At 42.7% G+C, this 19,591-nt stretch overlaps 1 protein-coding gene across 5 annotated transcripts in view; it reads left to right on the top strand.

Annotated features, from left to right (window-relative positions):
• The window catches only part of LOC104596173 (peroxisomal membrane protein 11C-like), a 34,935-nt gene extending 31,659 nt beyond the window's left edge, over window positions 1-3,276 (top strand). For all 5 annotated transcript variants that reach the window (XM_010257227.2, XM_010257226.2, XM_088895654.1 and 2 more), the window contains 7 exons: window positions 1,524-1,733; window positions 1,953-2,027; window positions 2,103-2,177; window positions 2,256-2,336; window positions 2,453-2,527; window positions 2,650-2,823; window positions 3,017-3,276. In XM_010257227.2, the coding sequence (XP_010255529.1) occupies window positions 1,542-1,733; window positions 1,953-2,027; window positions 2,103-2,177; window positions 2,256-2,336; window positions 2,453-2,527; window positions 2,650-2,823; window positions 3,017-3,052 (708 nt within the window). In that variant the 5' untranslated portion in view covers window positions 1,524-1,541 and the 3' untranslated portion in view covers window positions 3,053-3,276. The remainder of the gene's footprint in view (window positions 1-1,523; window positions 1,734-1,952; window positions 2,028-2,102; window positions 2,178-2,255; window positions 2,337-2,452; window positions 2,528-2,649; window positions 2,824-3,016) is intronic.
• Window positions 3,277-19,591: the final 16,315 nt, after the last annotated feature.

The following is a 19,591-nucleotide window of genomic DNA, read 5'->3' as shown; positions in this document are numbered from 1 at the left end:
TAGGGCTAGGAGGGTGTACGAGGTTGGGGATTAGCAACTATAGATTCTCCATGAAAGTTTGAAAGTTTGGAAATTGGAGGTTTATGTGGAGTTTTCGGATGGAATTTGGTAGGACTGGTGATGCAAGGCAAGAAGGAGAATGTCCTTCAAGATTGGATGTGGTAGGTAACAAAAGAGAAATTAAGGATCTGAGGTACATGAAAATGAGATTCAGATCTGGGTAGAGAAAAGAAAGAGAAAAACATATTGCAGCTTTAGAAGAAAAAAGATAGAGAGCGAAAGAGAGTAATGAAATCATTCTTGGTTGAACCTATTCCCATATTGACATGCACTGGACATGAGTTGCATGATTAACGGGCTTCTCTTCAATCCTTAATAAATAAAGTTGAATTGGTTTGATGTAATTGATGTAAACAGGAGTTATTACTGGGTTGACTTTTTTTAATTATGGAAGTTGTGGGTTGTAATAAAACTGAGAACAATGAAGAACAATGTATCTCGATTCCTGAATATTTTCTTTTTCCAAGTGTCATTCTCCCTTCAGTGTGAGTTTTCTTCTCTCTTGAGCAGTGATATGTAAAATTGCTTCCAAATCTTTACAGATTTGGTCACATCATCATCATCCAAGCCTTAGCCCAATTTTATGGAGTTGGCTACATGAATGCTGTTTTGTCATTCCATTCTGTTTCACAAATCTTTACAGGTTGGTGAAGAGCTACATAACAAACCTGTTCAGCACAACATTAGTTTTTATGGGGAAATTGATCAAGAGCACACATGGGATCAATTTCAGTTTTTTATTGATGTAATTTGTTGATGTTCTCCTTGGCCGTTTTTGAATGATTGATACGGGAATCAGAAAACTTATAGAGAAAGCAAAAGAGAGAAAAGGAAAAGCCCAGAGTTACTGGTGTTTAACAGGCACCACAAGTCACTAAAGTTTATGGGAATTACTCACCATAGAAGCAAGAGGCAAAACCTTACTCAAAAGACCAATCAGTGTTTTGCATTCACAAGACCAGACCCTTGAGATTGGTGGCTCTTACTAAAACCAAGGAAAACAGAAATTAAATTACATTGCTATCACTACTTCAACTTAAGGGAACTGCTATTACTCTCTAACTACTCATCTTATGTTTACAAAATTTTAGACACAAGTTAACTATGACTAGACAAAGAAAACTCTTAGGCTGGACTGCAGAAAACATATCATCATTATCATCTAAGCCTTGTCTCATCCATATTGGGCTTGCTACATGAATCCTGTTTTTCCATTCCATTCTGTTCAATGCCATACTGCAGAAAATATATCAAAGAACCAAAATATCCCGGTCACCCAACAAAAGAAAAATACATTAAGAAATATGGAAATTCCATATTTGACTCCTTAATTCCTATATCAATTATCCTTCTGCAGATTTTATGGATCAAATATCTATGTTCATTGAAATGCTGACTGCTTCTCTTAGTGTTGGATCTTTAGTGGGTGGCTTATATTGAAACTAGCTGCTATTACTGAGCAGGTGCATTGAGGGAAAAAGATGAGTACATTAGATGCAACCAGAGCAGAACTTGCTCTTGTTGTCTTGTACTTGAGCAAATCTGAAGCCAGGGATAAGATTTGCAGGGCGATACAATATGGTTCAAAATTCTTGAGCAATGGAGAGCCTGGTACAGCTCAAAATGTTGATAAATCAACTAGTTTGGCTCGCAAAATTTTTCGTCTTTTTAAGGTTAGTTTTTTTGGGACATTAACACCATGAAGTTTTGCAGCATCATTTCTAGGTCTACTTGTACAATTGGTCCCTCTGGGTTGGGCATCAATGTTTTAACTTGTATCAAGGGTGTCATATGCTTAATTTTGTCTCTATTGCTGAAAACTTATCTGAAAGTGAGACATATTTCTACAAATTTATTTGGAATATTATCTAATTTTATTCACGAATTTGCAGTTTGTCAATGATTTGCATGCTCTTATTAGTCCAACTCCTAAAGGAACTCCTCTTCCAATTATTTTACTTGGAAAGGTACATGTTGATTGCAGATTGAATCATTTTCCTTTCCTTTTACATTTTGTGATGTTAACCTGATACATCTTTCAGTCAAAAAATGCATTGTTGTCAACTTTCTTGTTTCTGGATCAAATTGTCTGGCTTGGAAGAACAGGCATTTATAAGGTGAGGGTTTCTTTACTATATTTATATACAATGAGGCATTAGAAATTAGTAACTTAGACAGTTCATTGGTTGTTCTAGAACAAAGAACGTGTAGAGCTGGTTGGCAGGATATCTCTTTTCTGTTGGATGGGTTCCTCAATTTGTACCACTCTAGTTGAGGTTTGTCCTCTTTGCTCCCAATAGTGCCAATTGATATATGTCCCTTTTTTTGAACTCTAGGCATATGGTCCTGAAAGTTAACTTACAAAATTGGTCCACTTTTTCATCTTTTGAAGCTTGCGGAGCTTGCAAGACTGTCTGCATCAATGAAGAAGTTGGAAAAGGAACTCAAGAACACTGATAAATACGAAGTACGTTTTTTTTTTCTTTTTTCAGTATATGGTACAAATTTCTTAAAGGAGCTGACCGTATCAGTCTTTCCCCTGTTCCCATTCATTCTGAAGACAGTTCTTTTTTCTGTTGGTGGATGCAGAATGAGCAGTACCGCACTAAGCTCAAACAATCAAATGACAGATCATTAGCTCTTGTAAAAGCAATCATGGATGCAGTGGTCGCAGTTGGACTGCTTCAACTGGCACCTAAGAAGGTCACTCCTCGTGTGACAGGAAGCTTTGGGTTTGTCAGCTCACTAATCTCTTGTTATCAGGTGCTTGCTAGTAAAACTATTTGTTATGAAGGTTCATTTATTCTTTTTCTTTTTTATTTTTTGAAAGAAAGGTCCATTTTATTCATGGAAGGGGAACCCTATTTCTTTTGCCACGTAAGAGAAAAGTATATTGAACAGTATTTTTAATCCTTCTGCTAATTTTATTTTATTTTATTTTTTTACTTTTATGCAGTTGCTTCCTTCCCCACCAAAGAGTAAGGCACCCTGAGAAAGGAAGACCATGTTGCTCAGCCTGCATCACAATAACTCTACATATTGGTAGGGACGATGGTGGTGTACGCTAGTTTACAAGATGTTTCTTTTTTGGAAGTTTACTAGATGTTGAATGGTGAAGAGATAATTGATGTTTTACCTGCTTAAACATATGATCCTGATTTGTTCTTGCTTTCTTATATCGTGAAAATATATATCCCACTGTCTCAGTTGATTGAATGGTCATTATCATCAATTGTTGCATTTTGATGCACATATGTCAATACTTTGGACATTGACATCTGCATGAGCATGAAGAGGCATGCGTCTATGCTCTAGTACGAGGGAAGTACCTGTGCTTTGAGGAGTATTTTGATCGGAGAATAGTAAGACAGATCATTATAAACCCCAGAAGAGTGATTTTAGGATTTTTCTCTTCTTTCTTTTCTCTCTGAGAGTGGGCCTTAGTGCAACGGTTGGATCGTTCCATTGCGACCTGGGTGATCAGGGTTTAAATCTTAGAAACAGTCTCTCGAGGGTAAGTAAAGGCTGCGTACATCTATCCCTCCCCAGTCCCCAGGCCCCTCATTGCCATTTACGAACACCATCAAATGACCTCATTAATGGGCTGATATTACTCCCAAGTAAAGCCCATTCTTCTAAAATTCAGCCTTTCTAGCCGTTAAAGTGTCCAACCTTGGTTAAAATAGGTTTCTATTCAAGTTTCTCCATTTTAAATTTTAAGTTCCTTTTTTTTCCCTTTAACAAATTTCAAAATTTCCACATTTAGGCGTACTTTTCTGAATTTTCTAACCTTGACTTTTTTTTTGAAAATTTTTGTTCTGCCGTGCAAAATCAACTTCTATAACCCTCCAACCTAATTCTTTATGCAAAGTTTTATCGCGTCCTATTTTGACCCCTTTTCTTGAAATCCCAAAGTTCCAAAGCCTAAGCACCTGTTTGGGAGTGCTTCTTTAGAGCGCTTATTGGGAAAAGTGCTTAAAAGATTACAAAAACACCTAAAAAAGCCCTTATGGGTATTTGATAAAAAAAGCCCCACTAAATGCTTTTTCTTTTTTAAGGGAACAAGCCTGTTTTGAAATAGTTCTTATTGCATTTCTGGCTCGTTGTAACCCCCACCTAATTATCATAATACCTATACTATATCATGTTTGAAAGAAGCTCATTTTCAACATTCACTCATAATCCCAAAGTTTTTATGAAATGTCACATGAAGTAAAAACGGGCTTAAAAATCAAAATTTTCAAATATTCTTGTGTTTTTTGGGGGCTCCTTGGAAACACAAAAACCAAGATACTCTACCCCATTCCCGTCCCATCCCCGGTTGTAGGGTGGGGCACCCACTCCTCATTAGGGATGGGGGATTCCCAAATTTTTCTCGTCCCAAGGCAATCACCTAAAAATACATTTAATTGTTAAGATATTTTAGAAATAAGATTATGGGAATTTAGAGTATTTTAGGGATTGCATTATGACAATTTAGAGGTATTTTAGAAATGGAACTCTGGGATCCTAAGGCCCTGTTTGGTAATGTTTTGCGAGAGCATTTTCTGCCATTCCTGGCGTTCTCGTGGAATAGAAACACGTTTGGCAAAAAAAAAAAAAAATGGAAGAAACGAGCCATTCCCACATGAGTACATCACCTAAAGAATGCGTTCTTTGGGAGTGACCAATTGACGCTCTCAAAGAACACGTTCTCTGGGAACGCGTGGTTCCCACAACGTCCTTGTCTAATATCGAACACATGTGGAACGTTCCCACATGAGAGAAAGGGTGCCATTGTTATTTCACGCAAAAATATAAACTCAAGCCCTAGATTGTCGTTCTACTTCCATTTGATTGGTTTTTCTAAGATCACAGTTTTAAGTATTAATTTCACTAAGGAATATTTGTGTATAATACTGTTTCTCATTTTCTAAATCTAATGAAGATCTACTTCTTAGGTTTTCCACTCGTAGTCCTTTGAATTTTCTTTGGATAAATGGAGTCTCTTATTGACATGTACTAGTGGCTTTTAGAAATCTTGGCGTTTCTTCATTAGTCTTGTTTAGTTGGCAATTCTTTGATCATGACTGTTATTCTTCCCATTGGAGCTTCTCATTTAAATTATTTAGAAAAGCTTATCATCAAAAGATAGAGTCTCTATTTGTTGGGATTCACATGAGAATAATGTATAGAATGAAGAAAGTTATACATTGAAAAGGAATGAGAGGTGTAAGGGATTATATACAAGAATGACCCATAACCCAATGGCTTAGACTTTTGGGTTAAAACTGGTGTTCATTTCTTGTGTGTAAGTCTATATATATATATATATATATATATACACGAGCCCTTTTGATTTTGGTGACTCTCCTCGATGAATAGTAGTGGTATTAGATTTGAAAGTTTAACTAGGCACAAGTGTTGACAGATGCACATGATGATTCTCATAGCTTTGCTGTCTTTCCCATGGTTGAGTAGTTAGTAAGACTAGTTGATCTCTTATGATGTTTCCACCCATGGAAATGTATTCCTATGGTTGGTCCCCCATGGTTGTAAGCAAAGGGCTCTTGGTTGGTCACATCAAGATTTCAATTCAAGAGGGACTATAGAGTTCCCAATGTAGAAAAGACTCACACATATGAGGCAGAGATTGTTGGGATTCACATGTAAACAGTATATGGAATGAAGAGAATCGCACATTGAAAAGTAATATACTTATATACAAGAGTGGCCCATAACTTAATAAGTTAAACTTTTGAGTTATAAATTGTCTATATCTCTTGTGTGTAAATCTTATGTGCAGATACGCATATGAGACCCTTGGTTTTGATGATTTCCCTGAATGCACAACACTATTTCCTTCACTTCTTTCTCTAATATCTGATTTGGTTATTTCATTTTTCGAACTAATAAAAATGTAAAGGACCACGATAAAAACTCTCTTAACTCTATTTAACATTCTATTTTATTAAAAGTACATCCACGTACCCTTATTATATAAGCCTCTTACCAGATTTTTGTTATTGTTCGATTTATTGTTTGGCATGATCTCACACTAGTATATAATTTTTTGGTAATATATATATTAATATATAATTAATAATCTGATATATAAACAAAAAGAATGTGATGTCTCTTAGGCTGTGTTTGGTTTAAAGAAAAAAGTAGGGAAAGGAAAGGAAATATAAACCTTTATAAACCTTGTATAAGTTTCTTTACATTTTCCTTCCTTTCCTTACCTTTTTCATCAAACCAAACATAACCTTAAGGTTAGTATACGCCTTAAAAAAAAAATTAAAAAAAAACAAAAAAAAGGTTAATATTACTATGTTTTCAATACCTCTTTTACATCTATTTGTTTTTTGAAGAGCACATATGATGCGCCACCATCTTCCTTTCCCCCTTTTCTTGGTTTGCTATCCATCTATCTATCCATACAAAGTCCGTTGCATCTGAATGTGAGTTTGAGGTGTTAAATTATTATATCTTATAACATCTGAATGCACCCAGTAATTGATTTAAATATAGGAAATTAACAAAAACCCCAATATATAGCAAATATTCATAAATACAACATAGTTACACTTAATTATAAGACATGGGCGAGTTGAAATGATGGCGGCAAAAGAGGAAAGAAAGGGTAGGAGGGGTATTTGATATTTATCAGTGGTGACTGGTGACGGGTGTTATAGGACATTCATTCGTTCGTTGTTTGTTGAGTTAATTGTCAGTCAGCTTTCAAATTAAAAAAATAAAAGAAAACTAACGCCACTTGTACGTGGAGCTTCCCTCGCTGTCATTGGATTTGGATCAATTAATTAATTCCATTCTGCCCCCAACTGGCCAACTCTTAGGTCTTAACCAATACCAGTCAAGTCTTTCGTCAAGAGTTGCAACTTATGATGTGTTTAATTGAATTTGAACCACCCAAAAGGAAACCGTATATATTCAGTTCTGCATTCAATGGAACCACCCTCGGGAGACCATTTGCCACGTGGATATGATAAGAATAAGAATAAAGAATCGTTGTCATAAGAGACACATAGAGAGAGAGAGTAGATGAGATTCCCCCATTATTGTGAGCTTATTTAATGCAGCACATTAAATCGAGGTTGGGCCTCAGAAGATTTGTTAACCCAAATGTCCAACATCAGCAATTCCCATTAATTGACTTGACACACCCAATCGATTGGCACCTCTTGGGGAGGTCCAAAAGACACAATAGCCGCACTAGAATCAAATCCACAGACAGAGTCTCAGAGCTATAATGTTATTGTTATCCTATCTGGAACTGGAATAAATTGATTCTCACATGCATGTTCACCATTATCTTCATATTAATTAATATCTTCTTCTGACCAAACAGTCCTCGATCTCCTCCATGAGACCATGACCTAACCTGATCAAGATAAGCTATCTAGTATGCTCTACATCATCTTGCAATTTATCTTTAAGATGATATAATTAATTTGGTATTATCAAGTTACAGTACCCATTGTAGATTGTAGTACTGCTAGCTACTCATTAATTAATTAATTAATTAATTAAGAAGGAATCTACTTGTAACTTTCTACCCAAAAGCTTATTGCCGGATAAATTGATTGAATTAATTATTAAAACACATTAAATAAACTCTACATGGTATATATATAGGCTTCTGATCCTATTAAAATTGTTAAACTGCTCATTTAGCTAGTTAACGAGCTGGAGTTGAGGCTTGGTGTCAGTTAGTTCACAAGCTTGAACACTAAACTCAGGCTTATATAGCCTTGTAGGAGTTGAGCTATATATGAATGCATGTAGATTGTGGCTTATTGACGGATGACAGCTCTATATTATTGTAATGTTCATCATTATATTCTATATACAATGTATGACATTATTTGATGAGCTTAGTAGAGGCACACAATGATTTCTGTTTCCATATTATCATAGAAGAATTTTATCTCTGGGAGCATAAAGAGATAAAAAAGAAGAAGAAGAAGAAGAAGAAATATATATAGCAATACATCTGGCAATAACATAAATCTTCCACGGTTCAAAGCAATAAACAAATAAATAATACAAGGCTGGAATTTATCTTATTGCAAACTGCTTCTTTATTTATTAGCAGACTTGGATGGATCTATTAGGTAGGTCCCAATGTTCTGATCAAATGAGACGTAGCTCAGCAGTAGAATGCGATAATTGCGAAGGTGATGAAGCAAGTTTCTAACCACAGATTAATATGTATAGATTAGTTGGGATGGGATATGATAGAGGTCGTTTCTTGGGAGGAGTACTGGAATGCATTCGAAATCTCTGGTAGTTTCTAGCTAGCCAAACAGTACTTTGGCCAACTGGTGCAACGAACCAAACACTAATAATTCATGGCCCTCTTAGCTGCTAGCTAGCTAGCTAGCTAGTTGGGTTCATAAAGTTTACAAGCTTGATAGAAGATGACACTACTGATAGCCTATCTGGTATTCTTTGTCCAGTATAATCCTCCCAATAATCTGTTTGGTAAGCATATGGAACTGACGTTCAACTTGCTAATGTGGGGACTGATTACACTGTTACACTGGATGGATGCAGCCGAAAAGATGCAATTGTCTGTCGTTCTCCCTTCAATATTAGTAGTGCCCCACTTGGGACTAAGACTTCAGCATAAACTCTAAACATAGTATGATAATTAACAAGCTAGCTGAAAGAGAAAAGTTTCCATCGTCGATACATGGTTTCCTTCCTCTTTTTTGAACACAGTCATCGTTCAAAGAACCTCTCTCTCTCTCTCAATTTCAAATCCAATATGGCAAACAGTAAGCTTTGAAAATGTTGATGCTATCTATGAACTTGGTTAGCAAAATTGCTGATCTCAATTTTAATTACCTAGTAGTAGCTACCCAACTCATTGATGAATGGTGATGATTGACCCCCAGCTAGCCCCATCTGATGGCTTATCTTTATCGTAAGGAATAGAAAGATGGTCGATCGCAAGCTGTAGCAAATATCTTCTAATTTCTAGTTTCCAATCCAAACAAAGCGTCAATAGTTATTTTTAAACCTAATTATGGTCGTGCATGTTACCACGCTGTCATAGTGTGGTGTGGCACTGTCACAGGCATAAATGGAAAACAATATTGAAACCAGTGGGCGTGAAGAATTAATTTGTGCAGTGCAACGAGGTGACGAGGTTCTGGTATTAGGAAAGCAAATAATTGAACCACAACTTACTTGGGTTGTGTTTGGTATACATTGCTCTTAAACGTTCTGGTTTGATTAATACAAATTATCAAATCTGTCATTTCAGGCTATATTTATAGTTGAAACTTGAAAATGGCATACACTATTACTCCTAAAAGGTATTAGTAGTTTGATATTGTTAGAAAATTAGGGTCACTGAAATTTGGAGGAAAATCTCTGAGACGTATCTGAAAATATTGTCTTTATAATGTTATTTACTTTCACTCAGTTCCATTGATTTTGCTGTTAGGTTATAGGCAAATCTATTCTCAGGATATAGCAGGGCCTTGGGCGAGAATCTACAACCAACAAAGTTGAAGAATCTCCGAAAAAACCTTCTATGAGATAGTGGCAGATTGAATTAAGAGAGACATGAGTGATTTCGAAAACCTTGTGTGTGCATTTACTTGATTCACGCTCCTTAAATAATTTCTGAAGAGTCATAGAACAAGTATTGGTTCAGAAAAAGGCTCATTGAACAGTCATAATTTCAAATATTGTGACTTATAAAAAAGTAGTTAACAGTTAATGAATGTTAACTTTGAATGGTACCTCTTGATCACACCTGATCAAATCATATCTGTCGATATTTTAACAGTCAGCTTCGCACGAACAATCAAAGTCACCTTATGAGCAAAGTGCGCCTCTGAAGTGCCTCATTGCACCACATACGTGCACACACGCGCGAGTGCACATTACACAGTAGCAAGCCTCCATACTCTCCTCTTATATTTCTAAGGAGTGTAAATAAGCTTCAATTTAAAAACTTAAAACAATTTTCGTAATTTTTTATGTAGAACAAGTTAAAAATTGATTTTAATAAGATAAAAACTATTTTCTGAAATATGTATACAAGTGTATTTTTCATATAATTGATCAATCAAATGTCATTGAATTTAATATTTAATGAGATTAAAGTATAATAGGTATTGACTATCATTTTATATAGTTGAGATAACTCTCGTATGTGTAATATGTGATGTGACAATACATATCTGATGGAGGACGATTTAACTCGACCTATGAAACGGTGACATGTGGACACTGACTCAGCATGAGCGATAGCTCAGCATTGTAGCCTAGTGCAACCAAGTGACGGGCCCATAAAGCAGCTCGTTACATTGTAGCTCACAAAAGGAGGAGCTCGCCACAACACGAGCTCCGGGTTTCCCGAGCTACCTTTGAAAGGATATTCCGAGGCAACTTTAGCTCGTGAGCTAGGGGAACTAGCTCGCCCGAGCTCTCAAGCAGACAAGTCATCCCAAGGACCAATTCTATTAAGGGTAATCCTGAAGTATTCCGAGCTCGCTACAAAGTAGCTCGCGAATGAGCCACGTGAGCACTCCTCAGGAAGCTTCTATCTGACAGGCCGTACCGATCAGACTACGCCACATCCCTTACTGACGGCGCAGTCCCTGTCCTTTCGACAGTCTGCGTCCACGTCTCTCAGTAGGCGGAGGCGTGCCTGCCACTTTGGAGACGTGTCACTCTCCCGGGCGAGAAGTACGTCACAACGGCCACCTGCGCAGCCCTGGCAGGTAACGGCTGTGGTAGGAGCCCAATGGCGGTTATGCCCGACCTGACATGAACGCCCCAATAAAAGCCCTCAGGGCAGAAGAAAAACTTCTTCTTGAGACTTCTAATCTCTCGAGTATAGTGGTAATGTGCTATCTGCACTCTTAGCCTTCGTCTTCTCCTTGCTTCTCCTACAAAGAACTAACTTAAGCATCGGAGTGTTCCCGTCGGGTAAGCCTCAGGGGATTCTTCTTCTTCTTCATCTCAGGTATCTTCCAGGAGCCACGTGAGTGCCAGCTAGGAGTGACCGGATCGCGCTACATCATTTGGTGCCATCTATGGGAAACACTTCGAAAAGCCTTTCTCTAAACCTTCACAGCTCTTTATTCCTTGAAACTTGACACTCATGGCTTCCTCAAACAACATCGGACGAAGCATGGAGATGGATAACTCCAAGGAACAACCCTAGCTTCCTACTGTCTTTATAATGTTATTTACTCTCACTCATTTCCATTGATTTTGCTGTTAGGTTATAGGCAAATCTATTCTCAGGATACAGCAGGGCCTTGGGCGAGAATCTACAACCAACAAAGTTGAAGAATCTCCGAAAAAACCTTCTATGAGATAGTGGCAGATCGAATTAAGAGAGACATGAGTGATTTCGAAAACCTTGTGTGTGCATTTACTTGATTCACGCTCCTTAAATAATTTCCGAAGAGTCATAGAACAAGTATTGGTTCAGAAAAAGGCTCATTGAACAGTCATAATTTCAAATATTGTGACTTATAAAAAAGTAGTTAACAGTTAATGAATGTTAACTTTGAATAGTACCTCTTGATCACACCTGATCAAATCATATCTGTCGATATTTTAACGGTCAGCTTCGCACGAACAGTCAAAGTCACCTTATGAGCAAAGTGCGCCTTTGAAGTGCCTCATTGCACCACATACGTGCACACAGGCGCGAGCGCACATTACACAGTAGAAAGCCTCCATACTCTCCTCTTATATTTCTAAGGAGTGTAAATAAGCTTCAATTTAAAAACTTAAAACAATTTTAGTAATTTTTTATGTAGAACAAGTTAAAAATTGATTTTAATAAGATAAAAACTATTTTTTGAAATATGTATACAAGTGTATTTTTCATATAATTGATCAATCAAATGTCATTGAATTTAATATTTAATGAGATTAAAATATAATAGGTATTGACTATCATTTTATATAGTTGAGATAACTCTCGTATGTGTAATATGTGATGTGACAATACATATCTGATGGAGGACGATTTAACTCGACCTATAAAACGGTGACATGTGGACACTGACTCAGCATGAGCGATAGCTCAGCATTGTAGCCTAGTGCAATCAAGTGACGGGCCCATAAAGCAGCTCGCTACATTGTAGCTCACAAAAGGAGGAGCTCACCACAACGCGAGCTCCGGGTTTCCCGAGCTACCTTTGAAAGGATATTCCGAGGCAACTTTAGCTCGTGAGCTAGGGGAACTAGCTTGCCCGAGCTCCCAAGCAGACAAGTCATCCCAAGGACCAATTCTATTAAGGGTAATCCTGAAGTATTCCGAGCTCGCTACAAAGTAGCTCGCGAATGAGCCGCGTGAGCACTCCTCAGGAAGCTTCTATCTGACAGGCTGTACCGATCAGACTATGCCACATCCCTTACTGACGGCGCAGTCCCTGTCCTTTCGACAGTCTATGTCCACGTCTCTCAGCAGGCGGAGGCGTGCCTACCACTTTGGAGACGTGCCACTCTCCCGGGCGAGAAGTACGTCACAACGGCCACCTGCGCAGCCCTGGCAGGTAACGGCTGTGGCAGGAGCCCAGTGGTGGTTATGCCCGACCTGACATGAACGCCCCAATAAAAGCCCTCAGGGCAGAAGAAAAACTTCTTCTTGAGACTTCTAATCTCTCGAGTATAGTGGTAATGTGCTATCTGCACTCTTAGCCTTCGTCTTCTCCTTGCTTCTCCTACAAAGTACTAACTTAAGCATCGGAGTGTTCCCGTCGGGTAAGCCTCAGGGGATTCTTCTTCTTCTTCATCTCAGGTATCTTCCAGGAGCCACGTGAGTGCCAGCTAGGAGTGACCGGATCGCGCTACATCATTTGGTGCCATCTATGGGAAACACTTCGAAAAGCCTTTCTCTAAACCTTCACAGCTCTTTCTTCCTTGAAACTTGACACTCATGGCTTCCTCAAACAACATCGGACGAAGCGTGGAGATGGATAACTCCAAGGAACAACCCTAGCTTCCTACTGTCTGCATCGGACAGTTCATTGTCCCTCTCTCAGCGGAAGGGATCCCTAGTTTGGACGTGCCTCTTACAAGGGCACCCGTCATTGCTCCACTCCCTACTACAGTCGGAGCAACCTTCACCGAACCCTCGGTTGTGCCCCCAACGGCCAACCCGAACCAATTGGAGGACTTGGTGCAGTGCATGCGGGCCATGTAGGCCCAAATGCAATAGTTTCATCACTTCCTGCTCTATCAGCAACAGGTGCTACACTAGGTCTCCTAGTACCAGTATCAGCAGCAATTCCCTCAGCTGCCTCAACCTCAGCTTCAGCAGTCGCAGCTCCCTCCTCGGTACCCAGCCTCACAGCGAGCTAGGTCTCGCCGTCAGGAGGAGCACCTTTCTTGCCAAGGATAGGCCCCCGAGAACCCTCCTAGGAGCCAGGCCTCCTCCCACGGCAGACAAGAAAGACCGGCCACTCCAGTCTCACCGCGGGCAGTCAGGTCGGAAAGACCTCAGCTCGCCAAGTCCACGTCGCCTCAACCCTCCAAGCCCGATACCCTGTTCCTAGAGAACCGGTTCGAGATTCTGGCCGCAGGCTCTAAGCAGGATCCCTCTGTCCGTAGTCATCACCAGCGGCCTGAGCTACTTCCTGCACACACCATCCCTGACAGCACAGAGGTGACCAGCACAAACGCCGAGCCACCAAGAAGCAGAGACGCCGCCGTCGAGCTCGCCGATCTACCACCCACGATCTGCCCGAGCTTGGAGGCAAAGAAGAGGTAAGCTCGGGCGAAGTCAAGGCTCCCCTCCTCTCAGTTCAATCCCCCTTATCTCCCGAGCTCTTGGCAGTCCCAATGCCTAAAGATTTCAAGCTCCCCCCTCTTGACAAGAACGACGAGTCGTTCGACCCAAATGATCACGTGGATGCCTTTCAGTCGCAGATGCACTTGGCGAGAGCCAGTGAGTCGTGCATGTGTGTGGCCTTCTCCACCACTTTCAAAGGAGTAGCCCGCACATGGTACCGGAACTTGGCGCCTGGATCAATTAGAAGTTGGGCGCAGTTCGCTCAAGCCTTCACGTCCCACTTCGTTGACAGCAAGCGGTGCCCGCGGACTGAAGAAAGCCTCCTCAACATAGTGCAGAGAGAGGGAGAATCCATCCGAAGCTATGTCAAGCAGTTCAACGATGCTTGCATGCAGATACTGCACCTAGACCCCGCCGCGCGCCTCGCAGCAGCCAAGAAAGGCGTGATGCAAAAAGAGTTCAAATGGCACATGGTCGTCAACCAACTAGCGACCATAACCGAATTTCTTAAGCTCGCGGACAGGTTTATAGCCACCGAAGAAGAGATCAGCCAGAAGGGCGAGGGCATGCCCGAAAAGAGGAAAAGGGAAGGAGAGCCTTCCAGTCAAGGGGACAGCCGAAAGAAAAAGGATGCAGCTCGGGGGGCAAAGCCGGGTCAGTCGTTCCGAGCTCTCGTAGCGAACCGAACTGATTACACCCCATTGAACGCAAAGCGGGCCAAAATCCTGATGGCGATCAAGGATGCCCCGTATGTGAAGTGGCCACCCCGTTTGAGGGGAAATCCCAATGAGAGAAACAAGAATCTGTACTGTAGTTTTCATAGAGATCACGGTCATAGTACCGAAAATTGTAAAAACCTCCGCAACGAGATTGAGGAGCTCATCCGTCACGGATATTTAAGGAACTTTGTATAAAATAATAATAATAATAATAATAAAATAGGTCGGCAAGGGGAGCACAGTAAAGATGCTCCCGAATCTAGCAGTAGGTCGGCCGAACAGTCACAGAGGCAGCCTCCGGAAGAGAGGCCGGTTTGGGGCACTATCCACGTGATAGTGGGAGCTTCGATCGTGGCGGGTTGTACTTCAGCAGCAGCTCGGACGTCAGTTCGTGAGGCCGCCTGGGAAGAACGGAATCCTTCGAAGTGGCCAAGGATAGAAGAGCCAATTTTCTTCACGGAAGATGATGCGCGAGGGGTCCACTACCCCCACGATGATGCACTTGTGATAAAGCTGAGGATCAATGACTTCGAGGTCAGGCGCGTACTCGTTGACTCGGGTAGCTCGACAGATATCCTCTTCAAAGCCGTGTTCAACCAGGTTCAGTTGCAGAAAAGTGACTTGAAGCCCGCAGACACTCGTTTGGTGGGCTTCAGCGGAGAAGAAGTCTAGCCCCTTGGGAAAATAACAGTACCTGTAGAAGTTGGCACATGGCCCTACATAGTCAGACTTAACCTTGACTTCCTGGTGGTCGTGACCCCCTCCCCATACAATGCCATAATAGGTCGGCTGATCACCCATGTCTTATGAGCGGTGGTCTCCACCTATCATTTGGCTATGAAGTTCCCTACAGACTTCGGTGTTGGGGTAGCGCGGGGCAACCAGCTCGAGTTCCGCAAGTGCTATGTCGCCGCCATGAAGGGAAAGACCAAGGTGGCCGACGACCTCAAACTGGAGCGGCCTATAGAACAAATCAAGATGGACCCGGCGGACGAAGAAAAGACTGCCTTCATCACGAAGTTCGGTCTATACTGTTACAAGGTTATGCCCTTCCGGTTGAAAAACGTAGGGGCAACCTTTCAAAGGCTTGTAAATAAGTTGTTTGCACCATTAATTAGGAGAAAAGTAGAATGCTATGTAGACGACATGGTCGTCAAAACTCAATTTTCGCATGAATTAATACAAGACTTGCATTCTGTTTTTGAAATTTTGCATAAGTTTAATATGAGATTAAACCCAAACAAGTGTGTATTCGGTGTGACCTCGGGCAAGTTCCTAGGGTACATCGTCAACCGGCGCGGCATTGAGGCCAACCCGGATAAAATTAAGGCCATCTTAGATATGAGACCACCCCGGAAGTTGAAGGAGGTTCAGAGGTTGAACGGCCGCATAGCCACCCTGAGCCGCTTCATGTCCAAGTCGAAGGACCGTTGTTCGCCATTCTTTAAGGCAATTAAGAGCAAAGGGTTTGAGTGGACCCAAGACTGCCAGCTCACGTTTGACGAGCTAAAGAAGTACCTCGCTAGCGTGCCGATCTTAACCCGGCTCGAGGAGGGTGATGTTTTAGAACTATACCTCTCGGCAAGCGACGAAGTGGTCAGTTCGGTACTAAAAAAGGAAGTAGATCGGGTTCAACGACCCATCTACTATGTTAGTAAAGTATTGCAGGGAGCAGAGACGAGATATCCATAGATAGAAAAGCTAGCATACGCACTGGTAATTTCAGATCGGAAGCTCCGCCCGTACTTCCAGGCTCACACTGTTATCGTCCTCACCGATAAACCTCTGAGGCAAGTCTTACTTAAGCCCGAGGTCTCTGGTTGGTTGACGAAGTGGGCCGTTGAGCTCAGCGAGTACAACCTCTAGTACAAGCCGTGAACTGCCATTAAGGCCCAAGTCTTAGCAGATTTCATCACCGAGTGCACATTCAGCTCCGAAGTTCTCAGGCCGGTTGAGCACGAGGCTCCCAGCTCGGGTGAGCCCGAAGCTCCCAGGCCGGTCGAGTCCGAGCCTCATGAGGTAGCAGCCAGTGTGGCATCTCTCCTAGTTCGGCCAAGCACGAACTGGGATGGGGAGCCCTGGATCCTTCACGTAGATGGCTCCTCGAACCAATAGGGCAGTGGAGCTGGAATAGTTCTGCACGACTCAAGTGGCACGAAACTGGAGTACGCGCTACGCTTCGAGTTCACGACATCTAACAATGAAGTGAAGTACGAGGCGTTGATAGCCGGACTAGCTCTAGCTAGAGAAGTAAAAGCCAAGCACATCATTATCTGCAGTGACTCCCAGCTCGTGGTCAACCAGGTCATTGGTGAGTACGAAGCTCGTGAGCCAACCATGGTCGACAACTTAGCCAAAGTCAAAGAGGCCCTGCTCAACTTCCAGTCACACTTCATTAGACAAATCCCTAGGTCGGAGAACGCTGAGGCCGATGCCCTGTCCATGTTAGCCAGCACCAGCGACATCACCATGAGAACCATGTACATAGAGGATCTGCCTCGGCCTAGCATTCTCGGGGGGGGGCAGAGGAGGTCGCTCCCCAAATGTGTATATAACAGCTGGATTGACCCGTTCGCGAGCTTCTTGCAACACGGGACCCTCCCTGCAGATCGCAATGCAGCCAGAAGGGTGCAGTGCCAAGCAGCCAAATACGTCATAATAGACGAATGACTATACCGGAGATCCTACACGCTCTCCTACCTGCGTTGCTTGCGACCTACCGAAGCCGAGCTCGTACTTTGCGACACTCATGAGGGTCTGTGCGGCAAACACTTGGAGGCAGGGCCCTCGCCCAAAAGGCACTTCGACAGGGGTATTATTGGCCAACAATGAAGGCAGATGCTATTGAGCTCGTTAGAAAATGTGACAAATGCCAGAGGCACACCAATATTCACCACCAACCCGTTGTCGACCTCAAGTATCTCACCAGCCTGTGGCCCTTCGCACAGTGGGTCATTGATCTACTCGGGCCATTCCCGCCAGCAACGGGTGTGAGGAAGTTCTTAGTAGTAGCAATGAACTACTTCACAAAGTGGGTAGAAGTCGAGCCCCTTGTAACGATCACAGCCCGGAACGTCCAAAACTTCTTTTGGAAGAACATCCTGTGCCGCTTCGGGTTACCTCAGGTATTGATTTCGGACAACGGAAAGCAGTTTGAGAACATCAAATTCCAAGACTGGTGCCGAGACATGGGAATCTGACAGAATTTTACTTCAGTCGCACACCCTCAAGCAAACGGTCATGCAGAAGTCACGAACAGAGCCATCCTCCGCGGACTGAAAGCACGATTGGACCGGGCTAAAGGGTTGTGGGCAGATGAGTTGCCCAGTGTTCTATGGGCCTACCGAACCATGGAGAAGACCGCCACGGGAGAAACACCCTTCAACCTCACCTACGGCACCAAAGCAGTTATCCCCGCAGAGATCGAAGTCCCCACACTACGACTAGAAGCATACAATGACAAGACGAATGAAGATGAGTTCCGTACCAACCTCGATCTACTCGACGAAGTAAGAGACCTCGCGTACATCAGGACCGCAGCTTACCAGCAAAGAGTAGCTCAGTACTATAACACCAGGGTCAAGAAGCGGAACCTCCGCGTCGGCGACCTGGTCCTTCGCAAAGTTACGGTACCTGAGCTCGGTGCTGGCAAGCACGGGTCCAATTGGGAAGGACCTTACCGAGTGAAACGAGTGCTCGGGGATGGAACATATGAGCTCGAGACTCTCGAAAGGAAACAAGTACCTCAGGCATGAAATATTGTCAACTTAAGACAATACTATCTGTAAGAACTGAGTAGGCCACGAGCCACTCCTAGAGCCTAAGGGCCAAAATGCCGAGCTAACATGACCTTGGTGCAATAGGACCCAGTCACCTTTATGGCATGGGCGAACTCCAAGAGTGGACCATAAGTCATTCCTAGAGCCTAAGGGCCAAAATGCCAAGCTAACACGACCTCAGTGCAATAAGACCTAGTCGTTTCCATGACATGGGCGAACTTCAAGTACCGAGCTGACCAACACCTCGGCATCAAGAAAGACAGCCATTTCGATGATGAAGGTAAAGCATGAGAAGCGTAAACAGCTCGGGTTTAAACCCCGCCAAGCATAGCTCGTTTTAGTACGATGATCGAACTAGAGAATAACTGATGGGCGTATAGTTCAGGCACACATAGTAATCACTTTGCCGTGCACCATAGAGATGCCTTAAATGATTTAAGGGACAGTTCGAGATAATGATTATCGAGGAGTCCTACTTCGGGTATGTAGCTCTAATAGCTTGGGTGTTGAGATCACCTTAGCAAAGATAAAGAGAGCACATCATACTTGGAAGAAAAAGGGAGAACTTTCATTACCATTTCAAAAAAAAAAGAGAGAGAGAGAAAAATGACAATGCAATAACCGAGCTAAACAGCTTGGGAAAGTTTGACAATCACAGGGCACAACCGCCCAACCAAAGACCTTTGAAAGACCAGATTTATGGCACCTGGGAGCCACCAGAAGTTCGGAAAAACACCACCTCCTCATCCTCATCCTCCGGGGAGTCAGGCTCCTCTTCCTCCGCTTGATCCGCCCCCTTCATAGTGATGCCGTCGAGGTTAAGCCCAGAGAACTTCTTCCGAACCAACCACCGGCAGAGCTTAAACCCAGAGCGGTATGAACTCGAGCCGTATTCCACCTGGAGGTCGTGGTATTCCTGGGAGTCTCTGAAATCCCAGACCGCTTTCTCTCATTCAGCCTCCACCATCTGGTCAAAGTTTCGAATCCGATCTAGAAGAGTGGACTCCAAGTCCCGCACCTGCTGCCGGAGGAGCTCCCTCTCCGCCGCCACCCTCGACGACTCCTCCCTGTAACGCGCGCTCTCTTTAGAAAGTCGGGCAATTTGAGCCTCCTAGTCGCGGACGAGCAGCTCTTGAGACTCACTCCCCTTGCAAGTGTGATGGAGCTCGCCCCAGATCCGGTCGTGCTCGCCCTGGAGCTTCTTATTAGTAGCCTGCTGGTCGAGGGCGTCGCCGCGGTGGACGCGCGTCTGGAGAGCC

This window comes from Nelumbo nucifera, chromosome 1 (assembly GCF_055504915.1).
Source record: "Nelumbo nucifera cultivar China Antique chromosome 1, China Antique-T2T, whole genome shotgun sequence".
Taxonomy (NCBI): Eukaryota; Viridiplantae; Streptophyta; class Magnoliopsida; order Proteales; family Nelumbonaceae; genus Nelumbo; species Nelumbo nucifera.
This window is presented reverse-complemented; position numbering and strand designations above follow the sequence as displayed.